General features: G+C 44.7%; 1 protein-coding gene across 1 annotated transcript in view; it reads right to left on the reverse strand.

Annotated features, from left to right (window-relative positions):
- Positions 1 to 526: 526 nt before the first annotated feature.
- The window catches only part of LOC133932642 (protein disulfide-isomerase TMX3-like), a 29,797-nt gene continuing 15,693 nt past the window's right edge, over positions 527 to 14,630 (reverse strand). The window contains exons 13-16 of the mRNA XM_062379414.1: positions 12,553 to 12,609; positions 9,510 to 9,639; positions 7,965 to 8,033; positions 527 to 3,775 (exon numbers count right to left, since the gene is read on the reverse strand). Of these exons, the coding sequence (XP_062235398.1) occupies positions 3,479 to 3,775; positions 7,965 to 8,033; positions 9,510 to 9,639; positions 12,553 to 12,609 (553 nt within the window). The 3' untranslated portion in view covers positions 527 to 3,478. The remainder of the gene's footprint in view (positions 3,776 to 7,964; positions 8,034 to 9,509; positions 9,640 to 12,552; positions 12,610 to 14,630) is intronic.

A 14,630-nucleotide genomic window follows, 5' to 3' on the forward strand; every position in this document is an offset into this window, starting at 1 on the left:
GAGCGATGAATTACTTGTTTTGCATCAGCCCCCCCACCCCACACACACACACACACACACACTCAATAACAGTGATTCTGATGTAGTGATACATTCTCTGCCCTTTTGTGATGGAATAATTTATCTCCAAAATCACTTTCAATTGAAATCGAGCATACGAGTTTGTTGAAGACTGAAAACAACCAAACTTCCCGACATCAATCTATATATTATTTTATCTTTCAAACTGTGTGAGGTTTCAACACAGTTTGTGCATTTTCGATATGTGAATATGTGAAGTCACGTCTCTGAGTTTGAATTGTGAGCGCTGCCATTCCCTAAAGGGCAGAAATAAATGAGTTTCACATCAAGTGATGCAATCGCAGTTAAACGCACATCTCCCCAGAATTGATTCAATCAGACATAATTGGGTAGAGACACCGGCTACCTACAATTATACTGGTAGGAAATGGATGTTAAAATGGAAGAGAGACAGAAATGCATGTGTACATCAACTTTCCAAAAAATAAACGTACCAGTCAACAAGAACAAAAGAGGACAATCTTTATTTCAATCTTCCAAACCTGTATTAAAGTGTGACACTCTCGATTCAAACCCACGTTTGGCAGAGAATGGCAGGCGACTACAAAGACCAGAAAGGCAAGACGAGGGCGTGGTTTTCCTTTAGTGCAGATTCACAGTAAAGACACAGATAACTCTCTGTATGGTAAATATAACAGGTGTGCTCAGGTGGAGGCGCCTAAGTCGATCAAGTTACGAGATTTACCGAGCTGCAGAAGCACAATGGAATGAGCCACAACGAGAAACTCAACCTGAAGCCATCGTGTTTCTCAGCTTTGCAAAAAAAAAGGTTCAACCGGGGCTAAGTCCTGGAGCAGGGCTGGGGAGACTCCTGCCTAAGTGGTTTGTATTTAGCCTGCGAGCCATTTCATGAATAAGTCACAGCAGCAATTAATCTTTTTTCTTTTTGAGATAGAAGAAAAAAACACGAGTAGCAGACTACAACGTCAAGAAAAGAAAAGTAGAAAAGACGTCGTACTTTCCAAAAGAAGGGGGGCGGGGGGTAGTAAGAGGGAAAAGGCCAATCATGGGTGGTTGTACAGCTAAACTTCAAGAGTTGCAAGGACAAATGCGATCGGATAAGGTAAAGTTCGGGGGCCCAACGAGCAGCTCAATTGGCGAGCCTCGTTTTGTGAAGCTGCGAGCACTTGTGTCTCTTTCTGGAAGAACTATGACACAACCTTGTGCAACACCACCACAAGGTCACGGCAAGAGACATAACAAAAAAAACACTCAAGCAGACATGGAAGTGGCTTGAAGAGGATGATTTAGAAACACTAAACGGTCCTCGATAGGGAAAAGGTTCCCCACCCCTGCATTAGCTATTACCTTTTACTCAACAGGATAAACAGCTCAGAACATTCATTGCAATTCTTGTAACTCAAGGTGGACTTGATAGTGGGAAGTACTCGGTCCTCGAGGGGAAATTACTCCATGCAGCTACTGTTCCTGAGGTCAAGGATGAATCTTTACGCTCATTCATCATCGTATTCGTATTGTTCCCTTGAAAAGAAATCCTCCTTTAATATTTCACCCCCGTCCTAAACTCAAACATCCATGGAGCTTTGTGCGTTTTGTATAATGTATGAACGTTTTGAATAAACCCGACAGAACAAATGAAGAGAAAATAATAAACGTGGGTACTGAACATACGTCGTTAGAGAAATAATTCAACATTCGGGTAAATGGTTTGTTCGGGCTGTAAAGGAAAATAAAGGCAATGTGAAGTATTTACTTGTGGCCATGAAAATGCTGCTGTAAATCAAATCTAGAGTTTTTGTAGAGTTGTGTTACCTTCAACTTTATAAAGAATAAAAAGTAAGGAAACATGTTTTCAGGTGCTTTATTTTAACCAGAACAGCCAACGAAGCACCACTGGACCCCAAATCCAACAAGGTGCACCGAGAATTTCTTATAAAAACGCTTTCCGACTCGGTGTAGAAGATATTACGAACACGTTCTCTTTAAAGCAGGCGGCCAGGTGAATTCGGGAGAAAGCTATAACCCCAACTCGATTTTAGCTTTAACATAAACTTTAGCCACAAGGGTATTGAAAGAGGAGCGGCGAGGATTTACAAGCCTTTAGCAAACTGACTATAGCAGATTTTCAACAAAATAATAAAAATGAAAAGAGGAAAAACTCAGTAGTAGGAAGACAGTCCTCGTGTTTTGAGAGCTTAAATCTAAGTCTCAGTGCATTGGGATGTAAACTTCAACCTGCCTGGTAAATTCAATATAGAAAGCAGTGATGGAGGACCGATTGAAATATGGAAACAGACAGAGCCAGAGTCCATCTGAGGAATATGATTGGTCAAGAGCCACAGGAGCTGCTGATGCATGTTATGGAAGTCCGCTGCTTTATAGGCACGTGATTTCTATACTAAGGTTTTCACGTCAGGGAGTTGAAATGGGTCCGAATCAGACGGACTGATACCAATTACCACAGAGCCTCCAGGTCAATGGAGCCTGACAGGGGGGCTGGCGTGAGGAGTGAGTAGAAATGAGTGACTGTCTCAGCACTTTGCACCTTTCTAGAAAAACAAGAAGAGGAAATATTTCCAGGTAGTAACAGACAATTGGGGGGAGAGGGGGGGAGGGGAAGCACAATTCAATTTATGGCAGATTTTCCTTCTTGGGCACTTCCTAAGCTTTCTACACACGTCAATCACTTCACAAGATACTCCTACACTTTGGCTGAGGGGTGTGGGGGGGTTGACGAGGTATAAAACGTGTATTTATACAATTTAGTTTGAAGGCAAAATTTAGTTTCTACTACAGAAAGATCTATTGAATTAGAAAGAAAAAAGAGAGAGATCGGGATATGAGAATAAACTGAGGATAGAATATGTGGTTTCAAAACGATGGCGGGGAGAGGGTCACGTGTCACATGGGGCACGCCACTGATTAAGTGGTGCGTTTAAATCACAGCCGTCCCAATCGTCTCTTGACATTATCGTGACAAGTGGTGACTGAGCGTTTGCCGTCAAGGTGCCGGAGGAACTCGGGCCCTTCAAGAAACACACAAGCATCTTTATGATCCCAATCTATTTTCTGCCTTTAGCTCTTTAACCTGTCCACTTTAATGCTTCTATGCTTTATTTATCCTTCAGTATTCCAGTGCTCCAGTGAAGCACTCTGTAACTTTTGTTTTTGAAAAGGTTCCGTAGAGATAAAGATATAATTCGGCGTTTAGGCTCCGATCTTAAAAATTGCCGTGAGTTTCGAAGGCTTCGCTGAGCGGCCGACCTCACACACACCGACACGCAGAATTCACAGAGCAGTCCGTGCTAGAGGGGCTTTGATGGGAAGTGAGATGAAACACAAAGAAGCAGAGCAGTAACACATAGATATGTCTCTGAGTTTCATTTCACTGCATTTGACCAGGCCCATCATCCTCTATCCGGCAGGAGCCCCTGTGTTAATCGGTTTTCTTCTCTTCAGGATCCTTCTCTCCCAAATCCTCCTCCTCCTCCTCTTCTTCCTCGTTCTCTTCTTCTTCTGGACCTTCCAGTTCAGCGGCGCGTTGCCTTTCCTCGTCCTCCTCCTCCTCGTCTTCCTCTTCTTCATCAGTCAGGCCCTCCCTCTTGAGAGCATCTATGTCATCCGTACCATCGTCCGACTCCGCTGTGCAGATGCCGTAGCACATCAGGCTGATTACGCCCAGAGGAAGGCCGAAGAGGAAGCAGCCGAGCAGCGGAGAGCTGCGAAACACCGACTGGTGATGGAGAGGAGACAAAGAAGAGGACAACGCGAGTCAGGTTGGGAGAGTAAAGTGGTGCAAGTCAAGTTTAACAATTAAAATGATGGGAAAAAGACAATATTTGAGCTTCTATCACAATTCAGTCGTTAGCAGACGAAATGCAAGACTGCACGATCTCTGGTGTAAATAAACACACATGCAATTGAAAATAATTTCATCAACAAACATTGAAATCACTCAAAATCTTGTCTCATTCCATTCGGGATGACTTTCCAGGTAGAGCTGGCTGTTGCCCAGCACTGGATCCACTACGTGCTTATTTAAAATTTACTGCAAATTTGTTTTGTAGACCCTTACAGCTAAACTTAAATAATGACCCAACAGCAGGCTGCAGTGTGCTCTGTTAGAGCTGTAATGACACGTATTACTTATCTGTATTATATCATTGATATTCTGCTTTGTGGTCCACACGTCTCGCCAGCAAGTCATAAAAACCACTGGCCCATCAGAGGTGCGTGAGTCCAGATAAAGGTTTGGACAAACCAGTTTTTCAAACGGCAAAATCGATCTGTTGCAATAAAATCGCTGCAATAAGGGGATCCACCCGAGGAGAGGGAGATTATCTTTCTGTGTGGAGTTTGTATGTTCTCCCCTGGTCTCTGTGGGTTTTCTCCCTCTACTCCTGCTTCCTCCCACCGTCCACACACACAGTTAATTGGAGACTGTAAACCGCCCGTAGGTGTGAGTGTGAATTGTTTGTCTTTGTATGACAGGCCTGAAATACGCCGGCGACCTATCCAGGGTGAACGCCGCCTCTCGCCCAATGTCACCTGGGATTGGCTCCGGCTCCACTGCAACCCTCAGAGGATAAGTGTAATGTACGGACGGATGTTGAAATCTAGATAATTCAGCTTAGAGACATGAGCACACCTGATCGCCTTCCAATGAGCTGCGAAGGTTTGCCTCTTTACTAAGGTCACAGTTTAAAATAATAATAAAAACAACAATCAGCTGCTGGGATACATTGTCATTGTTGAATCGATGGAGCCCAGGTGCATGTCTGGTGCCCTGGGCAAAACATAATGAAGTTGCCATGTGCAGCCTCCCATGTGCACAGTAAATAATGAGCACCTACAGGAAACAGAATGCATACACTGTGTCCACCGTGAGGTAGCGGGGGGGTCAACAGGGGCCCACATTTCTCATGAGTCATTCCAGCTCTGACCTTCTTTCTTAAGTTCACACATTTAACAACAACAATACAAACTTTATCTCAGTATCTGTTATTCCTCTCAGCCCGTTCAGCACAGCGGAGCGATGATATGACTATTTAATAAACAACTTACATTTCGCTCAACAGCCAAAAGTAGAGAGCCCCAGAAAATCCAGATCGAAAAATATTTGTGGCGAGGAAAAAACCACGCAGAAAAGCTTTTATGTTTCCATTAGAGATGCTGCGTTTTAATCATTCATTTATTCATTCATTTGCATTACGCCATTAAACTTGCATTAAAGCCAGTGTGTTCAGAAGGCAGGTCGCAAATCATTTGCAGGAACACGGACAGGCAGTAATACTTTAGTATTAATTAAATCTACGTCATATAATTCCAGGAAAGTGGGTATTATGTTGTACTGTTTGTGTTCTCGCTTGTGCTCTCCTGAGTTTTAACCTTTTATCTGCTTTACTTTCCCTCCGCAAGGTTCAGATTTATTCACAAGTCGGGCAGACAGTATTTTCTGCGTGCACCTTATCTTCCTTTCATGGGCCTCTGCAACCTTGACCACATGCTAGATCACAAACTGGACCGACATTTGTGCAATGGTAGCGTGCACACACACAAGCTGGTTTCATTCATGCACTGAACTCCTGATAATGTCCTGAAATCTTTCATGAGTGAGAACTCACATTTCTGAGTTACACTGGACATTTTCTGGATTGGTTTCCACCATTCCCCTAGTATTACTTCTGAGGGAGCCATGTAAGAAGAGTATCTCAGGACTAAAAAGAGGATCCATGTTTAGAAGACATCTTCAAAGATGTCAAGACTGATGTTGATATGCTGTAAACAAACACGCGTGCTTTCTACAGTGGAATTTCTACTTTATAACCTTCCTCCTTCATGCTCTACCCAGAGGCCCCCCCCCTCGTCTGAGTGTTCCAGAAAGGTTTATTGTTGTTGTGAAGCGTTTGGCCATGACTGTTAATATCTAATACAACTATACTGTGAATGTGTTGAGAGTAAATCACAACCACCTTGTTATTTACTACACGTGTATTGTAAATTTAACTGGCTCTGTCGTCAGCTGAGACGCCCTGAGGGTCCGCACGTAGTAAATGGAAGTGTCAGGATGTGAAATACAGTAAATGCACAGAGCCAACAGGTTGTTCAGGAGCTGATCTGTCGCCTGGTCGTGATTGAAAGCACCTCTCATTCACATCCATGTCATGAACCTGCATAGAAAATTGAACATTTTAATGCTGCGGCAAAAAAAACCCCACCGTCTCTCATCTCCTGTGGGCAAAACAACAGCCGAGCCACTGAAGGACAACTTTGCAAGTTCTCCTTTAAATGATCTCGGTGAAGAATGAGTCATCTGGCCTTAATATAGCAGGATACATCAGAGACAATGTACCTAGAAGGGAGTACTCGACCGCAACTTCTGTCAGCCACTGAGCTGAAGAGGAGGAAATATTCATGCTGCCTCCAGTCATTGCCACTGCAAGAGGGATGGTAATTGCTGGTGCTCTGCGAAGCTAGATGAGGTGGAGATGGGGATGCTATGCTAACACAGCTGGCTATGAGCCATTGCGCCTAATGTGGCTGCTCCGTCATGCGCCTGTCAGATGTGCATTTAGATTGGGCTCTCCGGGGGCGAGGTGATGGCTGCTGCCTCTCTGCTCTGTCTCGTGTCACAGTGGCGATGCTCTCAGCTCGCTAAATTTAGAGAGAATAGCATCTGCTTTCTCTTACAGGTACAAGACAGTCACATGGATGGAAATGGGAAATTCATAAAAATCCTATATATTCACACACAAGTGCTATTCTTCTACTGTCAAACCTGATCTGACAGAAAAAATTATTTAAACTTCAACAAAAGTATTTCGGGGTGAAGTACCAGATTTCACTACACCTTCCATGTCTCTGTAAAATCTATAATTCTCCTTCAGGAGTTCTCAGCGTCTCTATAAAGGACATTGTTAAGGGCAGGGTGGAGCTACACCCGGTGGTTACAGTGCATCTGTGCCAACTGAGCTGCATTACAACTCAGCTGTATTTACATTCCTAGCACACCCGTGGTAAAGTAAACACCAGTTCTTCCAAAAGAACCAGCTACTTAGAGTAAAAGTGGGAGGAAAAGCAGCATCAGCCTCCTGACCCCCTCTCCTCCACCCTCATCGCTCCACCGTCTCCTGCCCCGACGCCCGACTCTCTGCCCTCACACTGTGTTTACTGCCTGCACTGCATATTCTCACTCGCACACCAAGTCCACTCTCTCCGGATGCTGTTTGTCTCCCGGGGGGGACGTGCAGGGCGCTCAGGCATTTGTTCTGCTGGGAGCAGGTTGCACACGTATAGTATTTACCCTAAATTGCAAACACAGTCAAGGTGAGGCATGGCGAGGTGGTTCAGCAGTGTCGTAATAACAAATGGTTTTATTACAGGAGGTTAAGAGAGACGTGTATTTCATCGCGGCTCTGTAGTAGGTCAGCGATGACAGAGAATCATCAGCAAACTGAACAGTTTCTCTCTCACCTCTGCAAACCATGCATGTGTTGTTGGTCTCATTGGTCTCGTTTCCGTTTTACAGGCTGCACATTCCCATGTGGTTCCATGTTTCTAAGCTAAATCCACTATACATTGAGACCGATGCAAAGTTAACAGTGTTTAGCAGCTAAAAAGCCAGATATTCCCCGAAGGAGGTGGTGGAGAACAAAACATAGCTTTAAGTACTGTGAGAATCCAGGTGTAGTCCCACATCCGCTTCTATATACAAGTGTTGTGTTTACAGCTTAGTGTGTTGCTCCTGAGCAGCAACAGAACCATATCAGCTTGTATATAATAACATAAGATTCAGATTGATTTCTGTATTTATGTTTTTGTTGACGTGCACTAAATATTTATATACACATATATATGATCTACTGGTGACTCTAACTTCATGTAGATTGCCCTCGTGAACCGTGAATTTCTCATTGACTTACCATAATAGTGGATCTGGCATCGAAGGCCACACGCTTGATCCTCTGAATGAAGCCGTCACCTCCATTTGCCTGCAGGGAGACAGATCGTTTAAAGGAGACACAGGAGCTGCTATTTCAAGTCGACCCCAATTTTATATTCACCACCTATGTAGTGTACATTCAGGGGTAACATCCATTCTTCTGTTTGACATCCACAATTAGTTGGGGACAATTCCTAAACAGCTAAACAACTGTCAACATGTCAATAAAGTAATTTCAGTCTCAGGTGTCCAGTCATGTGTTCAGTGCATCCAAGACATTTTTAATATTATTTCATTAACCGCTTCCCTGAACAGAAGTACCTGGTGTTTTCAGTTCTGCTCAGTCTGAGCTCATTTTGTGGCAAAACCTGGACAGCCGATGAGTGATCTGCCATGATGCTAATTCATCAGCATGGCCAATTAGTGAGCTCTGTCCAAGCAGGACATCGGTGAAGGAGCTGCAGGTGCAGAGCATGAGATGAGTTTTGTGGAAGCAGCTGTTGCACGGACCGAGGCTGTGCTTGGACTGCATAAGTAGATTCAGACGTGTTTTTTATAGCATGCTGCTTAAGTCTTTTTTTTGGGGGGGGGGGAATTGCAAAAGAGCTAAGGACTTAAAAAAAGATGACATTTGTGCCACAAGAGCAGACAGTTAGAATATATATCTTTTTTTTAAATATCTACTCCTTAAAAACCTGCTAGAGAAATGCCACAGCCTGTCAACTCCTTCCTCCTCTGGCTGGTTCATGCGTGGCTAAACACGTCATCTCTCTACCTGCTTTTTCTGTCCGATATGGGAAAAACTCAAAAATGTGTGGGGGAAACTTCAGCTCCTAGCATTCCTTAAGAAAAGAACAAGAAAAAGAACCCGACAGCACCTTTAACGTTTTTTGCACCATCTGCAGTACTTTGAATTCAACCCGATGCATTTATCCCACTTTATTCTGTGCATCTCTGTGGAGCAACAGGCAGCCTCGAGACACCTCTCGCCACACACGAGCAGAATGATGTGAAGAAGGTGAGACTGTCCAGACTTTGGCCCGGAGTGGAAGTTCAGGAGCACGGTGGTTTTGGTGGCTGTTTATTCGGTGGGAGGTTTGTTTTGCCGAGCGAAAAATAGCCCGGACCTTTCCTGGAAAACAAGGACAGGACCTCTGGCTGTTTGGCTTATGGGTTCATACATCTGGTGCAGTGCACGGAGAAGCTAAGGCATCTCTTTTCCAGATTAGTCTACACACTCACTATAATACCGAGTCATGTAGTAATCTCAGTGTTTGATTTAGAGGACAGAATTATTGCAGATAATCTGTTTGGAGGGGACAGTAATATAAAATCTATGTAAAGGGAGATTGGAAAAATACCTCATGTGGTGAAAACATCTTCAACAGGGGACTTAAAATGTAATGCAACATGCTTGATTAATGGAGACCGCTGGTGCGATTACAATGGAACAACGCCAGGGGATGGGGGGGGGCTGAATATGTGCACAGAAAGCAGGGAGGATGTGAGAGGAGAGGATTTCGACCTGTGCAGAGCCGTTCAGAACGCTGCTGATGAACTGGACCAGCTGCTCCATGGTCTCAATCGGCTCACTGGGCAGGAAGTACTGCTCGTTGGATGTGTTGAGGATTATAACGGAGGGCACCGTCACCTCGCTGGGAAAAGAACAACAACAGGAAACAGAGCTTTAAATCTTTTGAACCTCCTTTCACCTTGCACATTATCAAAGAGCGTCATTAGATGCTAACAAACGGTGGTTTCTTAAAGAACAAATTGTTACACAGAGAATACAACAATGAGATAAACAAACCCTTTGTGCTCAGAGCAACCTAACTTTTCCCATGGGCATTCTTTCAAAGAGAGGATTTCAGTTTTTTCCAGGAGGAGAAAGGAGAAGGCGATGCCGCCTGGCCTGTTTCAGAGTGGCGTTTCTTCTATCTTTTATGCAAACAGTGTGCAACTCAGGGGCTTTATGGGTCTGTGCCGGTCACGGTTAAAGAGACCTTTACAAATTACAGCTGACAAGTGAATACCCAAGGAGTCCGGAGGAAAGCTATTCAGCATCCATGCTGAGACACCTACAAAACACACACAGCGAGGCCCGGTGATCCAGTGAGCTCTCTGCAGCGCGCTAATTTCCACAAATCAGCCGAGGAATGACAAGCCTCAGCGAGATAACAAACAAGGTCATATAAACAAGCAATCCCTCTTTCACATGTCGTGCTCAACACCGGAGCGTGGCTTAGATAAAGTATCCCGGTGCTTTGATACACACACGGGCACACAGACACTCCATCACCGCGCTGCGCCCTCACATCCCCGCCGTGCTGCTCAGCCCGGCGACAAATTGCACACGCACGCACACGTATCCATCACCGTCCCGATCCGCCACCCAGCTGAGACCAGGAGTTCAACCACACTGCACCTCGCTGCTCGGCCCAGCTGAGAGTTGCAATAACGTACAGTGTATAAAAGCACACACACACACACATGCATGCATTTAGACACACTTTATGAATGCCTGCGTCCATCCGACATTCAGTCTACTCCGAACAGATGGCATCCATTTGAAGTAAATATGGATTAGCCTGTTCAACTCTGTGAGTGGAGACTGCTGCGGGTTTGCCGGCCGTAATGAAGGGTCATATACAGAAGTCTATAGAGTTACAGCTGGCAGAAGGCTCACATTTCATAACCTAGATGGAAACAGCTGCCATACAGACACGAATGTGGCTGGATCATAAACTGTATATAAAGATTGGACCATGCGTCTCCACTTGCTCACACTATCCAGAAATGAAGCCAAGAAAAACCCTGGATAGGAACCTGCTATTTTGCATATTAGAAGCCAGTGTCAGTAGTGATTAGGGACTGGAGCCAAAGTATGGTCTCAGCTGTGAATCATGATGTTTGACCCCGTTTAATAACATCAAGTAACTCATTAAAACCACATTTTAAGGAATATTAAAAAACTAATGTCACTAGCATGAAGGAGGTGGGGTTAATGGTCTATACTGCAGCCAGCCACCAGGGGGCAATCAAGACACCCAAGCTTTGCGAGTTTGTAAATTAAAGCACGTAAAGCTTTCCAAGTAATAGGGTTAGACACTGGTTATTTTTTTCTAAAACACAACAAAAACAATCGACTTTGAAACTGGCATTTGTTGTGTAGTGAAAATGATTTCCACAGTAAAATCAGTAGAGCTTCCACGAAAGCCAGTGAATAAATGAAATTAGCTAGTTTTGGCATTAATGTTTGTGGTCGTTCACCTTCCGTGACTCAGGTCTTCCTCCGCACACAGACTTTCCAGTCACCTCACATTACTTTTACTTTCTCACAGCGCACAATGGATCTCTATGAGGGGTTAGCTCTAATCCTACGCTTAAACAGGAGGCAGCCTTGGACTTAAGAGTGGTGCTCATGTTGTTTGTGTGTTTGTGTGTGTGTCTGTGTGTGTCTATGTGCCTCTGGTGTAAGCAGGGGCAGCCTTACGCCAGACAGACCGCTGCCAGAACACAGTAATCGCTGTGATGACAGAAAGAGGGATAACAAGCCATCAGATTTCTTTCCATGGTCGTCCTAAGGGAAAGGATTAGTGGACATTGACAGGCCAGGATTTCATTCCTCAAAGGAGGGCAATTAATCCTGTGCTGCAGCGGCCAAACTCATTCCTGTACAACCCGGCGAGATACATATTGTATGTACTCATACAAAATTAGGAAGGCTCATCATCCCTTTCAACCTTACATATAAACACTGCCTGTCTCGTTTCAGCCGTGCACCGGGAGTTCGTCCGTCCAATGCAGTTTTCCAGGATGAGACTTCCACTGTTCTCACTCGCTTTTAATTACACCAGAACTTAGGAGGCCATGTCTGCTATATCTCCCTCACGCAAACAATAACATGCTCAAATTAAAACAACCTCCTTCGGCGGTCTATTACCCTCCCAGATTGTCACACCAACACAAACACAACATTATACAAAAGACGTGTAATTACACATTGTGCGTCGGTAGACACAAAGCAGACATGCCGACTGCCACAGCCCTGCTGGCCTGTAACACTAGCGGGGTTCTGTCTAATTAAGGAATGTGGAATGTCGGGAGCAGGGCCCCTCCGAGTACGACACCCCAACAGTCAGCCTCAGCCTGGGCGTGAGGCTACTGCAGCGGAGTCTTGCTTGAATCATTAGTGCTGCTCTTTGGAAAAAGCTATTAAAAACACACGATGTAGATTCAATCCATGCACAGCCTTATCTGCAAACTCCCCCTACATTCCTCTCTATCCCTCCCCTCACACGAGCAGATTTGCAAGATGTTTTTGTTTTTTTCATCAAATGAGTGTCTGTGTGTGTGTGTGTGTGTGTGTGTGTGTGTGTGTGATGCCAAGAGCACTAAAGGAGAAATGACAGTCGGCCCGGCTAATTGACTTCTCAAAAAGAGAGCCTCTTTAATGGCGGAGGCAGGCGTTACAAGTCAGCGCAGACAGAAGGTAACGTGAGGCAGGAGTATGACATGAGGAGAGAGAGAGAGAGAGAGAGAGGAGAGGCTGGATATGAGACACTTACCCCATAATGAGGCTGTTAATGTAGTCATTCCCGTCCATGTGGCCAAACTGGAAGTCTCTGGAGGTGCGAGACAAATCAGTGGCATGAGAAGGAGAAACGGTGCATCAAAAAAACAACACAGTAAAATGAGCACCCCCCCGTCCCCGTTCCTGTGGACTGCATAACCTAGAACAAACTGGGGCACAAAAAAAAACTCGGCACAATAGGACACAAATATGAAACCGCGCTGAATGGGAATCATGTGTGCTCGCCGTGGGAAAGCCTGGGATCACGTTTGTCTATCCCCCAAAGCTCCATCACATTCCGTCTCTCCGGCTTCTCCTCATCTTTTCCAGCACAGACGGAAGACTCAGGTGATTTATCTAAACGATAAGGCAGCAGGAGGAATTCAATTTATATATATATATATCTCATTGTACTTCACTGTGTCTGAGAGAAGTGCACTGTAGGGAAAGACTGACGAGGAGGAGGGGGTTACACAAGTTCAGTGAAGTCAGTGACTTCCTCTGAATAACTGATTACAGGGGCCTGTACATACAGAACATATCATATTGAATCAGAGCAGCATCTGTCCCCCGGGTGCTAAAGAGCAGAGCCGGTGCTCATTTCAATGACGAGTCTGAACTATATTATAAATCTGTAATAATTCACTGTCATGAGATATCAACGTTGTCGGCGGTAGACTAGAGGATTGCTTTATGAATGCAGACAACAGAGGCGCAGACTGGGAATGAAGTTCATCAAGAAGTCAGTTTGTAACTTTCCCTGTGAAGATGGCAGCGCTGTGAGTTATGGATCAGAATTAGTTGGAAAATTATCAAACATGACAAAAGTGATGGAGGGGGTTATGCGACTGAGGCAAACCAACTATGATGAGAACAAATTCCATTTTACTTTAATATTAATACTTTGCCCATTCTACAACTTCCCCCATAAATCCATCCTCCCACTTCCTTGGCGGCTCGGCTCAGTTGGACAACAACAGTAGAAACTGACGGAAAGAATGTGCACCACATTTTTCTGTCAGTTACTCGCAGATTTTGCAATAAGAGCCGATTTTATCAAGGCATTAAAATGTTCCTCCTGGAAATGAGTAGGTGCCCAATTCATTTAACCCTTCACTAAACGTATTCAGTTTATCTAAACTCTTTACTCTGCTGTATTTTGATCCAACAACAGCAAAGGAGAAATATCTGGTCCTCCTGCTTCTCTATGTTCTGCAGCTGTTCTCTAAATTTGTCATGTGTTGCTGAGCAAATTAAACACTGATCAAAGTTAGTGTAGGGCCATAGGATCAAAACAATAAGCTGACTCTCTGTCGAGATCAGGGGAAATTATGAAAAATTGGTGCCACACACGTAGAAGATGCCACAGACGATGTGAAGCTGGTAAGACAACGCTTTAGGGGAGGAGGGTGGGCACTGGTTTCAATTTGCTGTCATCTCCCTGCATGAACCTTACAGGGTTGATGTCTGGAAATGTCTACAGTCATTTTATCTATCGCTGATATAAAACTATTCATTACTGCAGCTTTACGATGTTTGAATCGTTACAAAATGCTGCTCCTGTACTCGCTGCTTCGAGTCAGGAAATACTCAAGGGCAGAAAAAGTTGTGAGTCCAAAGGTTTCAGTTCGATAAAGATTCATGTCCAGTCTTGTACCAGCCGTCTGGGTGTTCACACGTATGTGAGGTAATGACTAGTTCACACCCACCAACTGAAAAATCAGACTCTCACACATACACGCACAAGATTTGCATTCACCTCTTTGTCAGAAACGCTACAGGTGGTGGGTGAGCTAAATACCACGACATTTATTACTGCATCAAAACGGCGTCTGCTCGTTCAAATGTCAGTCACCACCTGTAATCTGTTCGCCTGCGCTGCCTCCGCCCACCACCGGGGGCGACAGCCGAGTCGGGGACTTGTAATTTTAAGTACCGTTTAGGTGTGTCGGAAAACTGCAGGCGGCTCTGATCTCAGCAGGGATCTCAAACTCAAACGTCTTCCCCCCCCCAAAAAAAGAAGAAAGTAAGGAAAACAGGACGGGTGTAGTGTGACGGAGAGTCGCCTAATTG

This window comes from Platichthys flesus, chromosome 21 (genome assembly GCF_949316205.1).
Source record: "Platichthys flesus chromosome 21, fPlaFle2.1, whole genome shotgun sequence".
NCBI classification, from domain to species: Eukaryota; Metazoa; Chordata; class Actinopteri; order Pleuronectiformes; family Pleuronectidae; genus Platichthys; species Platichthys flesus.